The 5,333-nt window shown below is 34.0% G+C and overlaps 1 protein-coding gene across 1 annotated transcript in view; it reads left to right on the forward strand.

Annotated features, from left to right (window-relative positions):
- The window catches only part of LOC117121079 (hyalin-like), a 15,526-nt gene that overhangs the window by 3,839 nt on the left and 6,354 nt on the right, over nucleotides 1-5,333 (forward strand). Inside the window, exons 7-8 of the mRNA XM_033266181.1 lie at nucleotides 3,709-3,880; nucleotides 4,716-4,955. Of these exons, the coding sequence (XP_033122072.1) occupies nucleotides 3,709-3,880; nucleotides 4,716-4,955 (412 nt within the window). The remainder of the gene's footprint in view (nucleotides 1-3,708; nucleotides 3,881-4,715; nucleotides 4,956-5,333) is intronic.

The following is a 5,333-nucleotide window of genomic DNA, read 5'->3' on the forward strand; positions in this document are numbered from 1 at the left end:
GCTATAGACTGTAATATAAAAGGTAGTTTTTTGTTGATTGTAAACTTGACCTTTGACCCTGACCCTTTAAAATACAATCATCTCGAGATCATTGGTTATGGAACATTGTGACCAAGTCGGGGACCAAGTTTGACGAGTTTGTGATAAAAACTGTGACCTGTAGGCTGTTCACAGACAAACATACACACAAACAAACATCGGCGAAACGAGTGGGTTAAGGGGGTTACGACGAACCGCCCAAAAACTGGAGAAGGTCCGGATTTGAAAACGACAAATTGATATTCGTAGATATATTTACATGTTCTCCAGAGTACCATACAAGCCAAAGGGTCCATTTCCAACTGAAACGAACCTCTCACATATTAAGTCACGCTACGGGTCTGTTCAGGTTACTAAAGTGACTCAAAAACAGCACTTAAAGTCTAATTATTCTCATTATTTATATTAATTAATTGGCTCAATTATCAGGGTAAACTTAGCATACCAAAGTATATACAGGCATACATGAACATAAGGATATCTTGAAAATCACTTGTAGACAAACAGGCATGAATCAGTATCAAAATAATAATTATGTAGTAGCAGAAGTAATAATTTAGTTACAAGCAAAAGTATGAAGGCATGCGGCACAGAAGTGTGAATTGAGGTTTCAAAGTCTTAGGCTTGGCATCTGCATAGGCAGGGGCAGATCCAGAGATGTCCAAAAGGGGGGGCCGAAAGGTGGGGCCGAAATTTGGGCCGATCGGGACAACACTGAAATAGGAGGTCCGGGGGCATGCCCCGGCGAAATTTTTGTGTTTTAGACGCCTGAAAATAACATTTGAGGCGTTCTGGGTTATCGTTTTTTCTTTTTCTTTCTTTTTTTCTTTTTTCTTTTCTTTTTTTTACCTCTAAAAATCCGCCCCTGATAGGGTTTGAACGTGAAAACTGTGTTCACTGCGAAACGTTGATTCGACCCGAACCACGTCCTAATTCACACAAAAACATGGTTGAGTTGAGTTGGCGCTGAGACTACATACAGCAATAGTATAAGTTTGGCGCTATTCAACAGTATAGGATGTATTGCATATAATATCATTTTTGTAATAATAACTTTGAAAAGTAAACTGCCTAGTAGTTGTAAACCTCGATTAAATAAATAGATCCAAAACAAATTTCCAAACCACTCTTAAAATAAACGTAAGGCAAGTAGATAACCTAAATAAAGTAAATTTAACTGAACTACGCTTTGTTAGCCAAATATTTTATTTCCAGAGCAGTATTAGGCTATTATAATATACTGGAATTCTTGCCAACAAGAGTTTCACTGGGTTGAATCCTACTTGGAGTTATTAGGCCTAATATTATGTGTGTTTCTTTTTTTAGGTGAGCAACATTTCCACGTTGTGTGACGTGAAGTCTTTTACTAATGGCTCTGTGATAGTTGAATTTGAGTTAAGTTTTTCTCAAGGCACCAACTACACAGTTGATACTCTTGCGGCTGAAGTAAATTCTTCAACATCCCAAGTGTTTTATGTACTTGACATAAATGTAGTAGGTGTGTACTATGGTATTATGAATTGTATCAATAATGCTCCCTCTATTACTTACAACTTGGGTTGCACAATGCACCAAACTGCAAATGTTACGTTAAGATATACTCACAGAGCAATTTGGGGATTAGTTATTTAAACCCATTAGTGGCATTCGTATACTTATAAGAACACACTGCGGCCAAATGCCATGGAGCGTTCTTTAAAAAGAAATAACTGAAATTAGTCGGTTTATCCAGGTAAGTACCCTATTATCATTACTGCTGATTTTTGAATTTTAGGGCTATATGTTAATACCCTATAAAAATGCAAAAATTTCCACTCTTACTGTTTGATGTAAAAAGTTACAAAAGGAAACGAATTGAAAAAAGGCTTTCTTGATTGTATTTTTTAACACCAATTTATATCTTCACCTTTATGGTAGAAATATAAAACTTAATAATGAAACAAATACAATTTTAAAATCTATCTTTAAATGAACGAATCATATTGATTTTGATTGTTGTAGGCTGGTATGACTCATTGTATCTTACTAATTTGTCTAAATTTAACATTGCAGATTTAAATGAGCCAGAAATTGTGTGTCCAGATGACTATAGCGAGTTAATGGACGACAGTTGTTTTGATGATCCTGTGTTTGAAGTCAATGCAACTGATCATATTGGCAATTTGCTCAGTGCTACCTGTACTCCAATGACTTTCAATAGCACTGGAAACTATACCATAACTTGTTCGGTTACTGACATGGCAGACAACTTTGCATCGTGTGTATTCTTTTACACTCTGTCGGGTAAGTTATTTAATACATCATGTACCTGATTTGTTTTTTGTTATTTGATGTAAGCTTGAATGATTACAATTGGTGGGATATATTATTAATTTTACTCACAGATGAAATTGCACCAAATATCACTTGTCCAAGTGACGTTGAGGTTTGTGCCGACCAAGGAAGTGATTCAACAAATGCCACCTGGGAATCAGCCAATGCAACGGACAACTGCTGTAGTGATGTCAACATAACTGCTAACTACACCAGTGGAGAACCTCTGTCACTTGGTGTATACACAGTAGGATATGCAGCAACAGATTGTAATGAGGTCACTGGCTACTGTCAATTTACTGTGGAAATTAAAGGTATACTAAATTTACTAAAATGAAATTTAGATACCTGTTTTATTTTTATGATGAATGTGAGTTACGCCGATGAACTGTAGCCATTATCCATAAATAATGAAGATTCTTTCGTATCATTTAGTTCCCGATGTAACTGTTCTCTTTTTGTGTTTCAGCTGAAAGGCCAAAATACATTATAATATATTTTAGAAGAGAGCGGTTTAACCCGTTTTCCCTTAGTGCAATATGGCCCATATACATGTTAAAGTAATTAGTGCACACTTTTGTGGGTTATGCTAAGGGTGTTTCACATTAAAGAACCAACTAGCTAACTAATACAAAAATTTGATTCATAACTATTTATAAGTAAAGTAACCAAGTTTAGTTTGGTAAGGATGAATCTATATAGATAAGCACTATTTCCTACAATAATTCTTATTATTAAGGATTAATTTTATTTTAGAATGTGAAAAAGAGTTCTAAGGCTGTCAGTTTTTTTTCTTCCAAAACAAGATATTTTTTGTTAAAAATTTTAATTTAATTATAACTACGTTAATTTCTTCATTGTATGTATCAGCAATACATTTTTAGTTGTAAGCTTAAGGATAAAAGTCCAGCTTGCAGAACGTTTTACCATAAAATTGAAGTACATTTTAAAGGTTGAAAGTCCCATTGCACAAAAAATAAAATGTGCTTATGTGGTAACATTGATTGTGACTTTGGTTAGCTAGTACATAAGATGTGTATAAGAGACAGGTTTGGCGCTATTCAACAGTATAGGATGTATTGCATATAATATAATTTTTGTAATAATAAATTCGAAAAGTAAACTGCCTAGTAGTAATATCATTAAAGTAAATATAGTTGTAAACCTCGATTAAATAAATAGATCTAACTAAATAAAGTAAATTTAGCTGAACTACGCTTCGTTAGCCAAATATTTTATTTCCAGAGCAGTATTAAGCTATAATAATATACTAGAATTCTTGCCAACAAGAGTTTCACTGTGTTGAATCCTATTTGGAGTTTTTAGGCCTAATATTATGTTTGTTTCTTTTTTCAGGTGAGCAACATTTCCACTTTGTGTGAAGTAAAATCTTTCACTAATGGCTCTGTCATCGCTAGATTTGAGTTACGTTTTTCTCAAGGCACCATCTACACAGTTGATACTCTTGAAGCTGAAGTAAATTCTTCAACATCCCAAGTGTTTCATGTACTTGACATAAACGTAGTAGGTGTGTACTATGAATTGTGTCAATAATGCTCCCTCTATTGCTTACAACTTGGGTTGCACAATGCACCAAACTGCAAATGTTACGTTAAGATATACTCACAAAGCAATTTGGTGATTAGTTATTTAAACCCATTAGTGGCATTCGTATACTTATAAGAACACACCGCGGCCAAATGCAATGGAGCTTTCTTTAAAAAGGAATAACTGAAATTAGTACCCTATTACCATTACTGCTGATTTGTGAATTTTTGGGCTATGTGTTAATACCCTATAAAAATGCAAACATTAACCAACCAGCTAACTAATACAAAAGTTTTGATTCATATCTATTTATAAGTAAAGTAACCAAGTTTAGTTTGGTAAGGATGAATCTATATAGATAAGCACTATTTCCTACAATAATTCTTATTATTAAGGATTAATTTTAATTTAGAATGTGAAAAAGAGTTAAGGCTGTCAGTTATTTTTTCTTCCAAAACAAGATATTTTTTGTTAAAAATTTGAATTTAATTATAACTACGTTAATTTCTTCATTGTATGTATAAGCAATACATTTTTAGTTGTAAGCCTAAGGATAAAAGTCCAGCTTGCAGAACGTTTACCATAAAATTGAAGTACATTTGGTTGAAAGTACAAAGGTTGAAAGTCCCATTGCACAAAAAATAAAATGTGCTTATGTGGTAACATTGATTGTGACTTTGGTTAGCTAGTACATACACTGTTTGCTTGCATCATTGATTATGTTATGTACAGAATTTTCTGAATAAATGAGATGCAAGGGAAAAAAAGGATTATATTTTGTAAAGTCACAGCTTTTTTTATTTTTTTTTAAAAAGATTGTGAGCCTCCCGTGCTTGAATGTCCATCAAACCAAAATGTAAATGGTGATTCTGACTGTATGGCAACTGCATTGTGGGCTGAACCCAATGTCACAGACAACTCAGGAGAGAGTTTTTCAGCTGTATGTGATTACATGAGTGGAGACACTTTCTTTGAACTCAACACTACTGTCACTTGTAATGCTACCGATGATTATGACAACACTGGGTACTGTATATTCAACATTTTCATTATTGGTAAGATATTTGGAAGACTTATATAGACATTTGAGGGGGGTGGGGGTGGCAGCAGCTGACTTATACATACATCCACTCACTACCTACACACAGACAAATATACATATATGCTTTTATAGTGCATGTATATGTATTTATTAAACACGAATATTTTGTCCACTCCTGTGGACTTCATCAGCGTGAGTGATGGGCAGTACTAAAACTTATGCGAAATAAACAAAAATAGTAAATAAGAATTAACTAGAGAGCGGAGTTGTTATCTAAAGTAAGAAAGCTTACTAGCAAAGACAATGTCTTAATGCTGAGTATAGATAAACAATAAGGAATGAGAAAGCAGATAATGGCTGTTCCCACGATATGCTGACTGTGAGGGGATGG

Source organism: Anneissia japonica, unplaced genomic scaffold (assembly GCF_011630105.1).
Source record: "Anneissia japonica isolate Jap-2015-1 unplaced genomic scaffold, ASM1163010v1 scaffold1606_len605190_cov180, whole genome shotgun sequence".
Taxonomy (NCBI): domain Eukaryota; kingdom Metazoa; phylum Echinodermata; class Crinoidea; order Comatulida; family Comatulidae; genus Anneissia; species Anneissia japonica.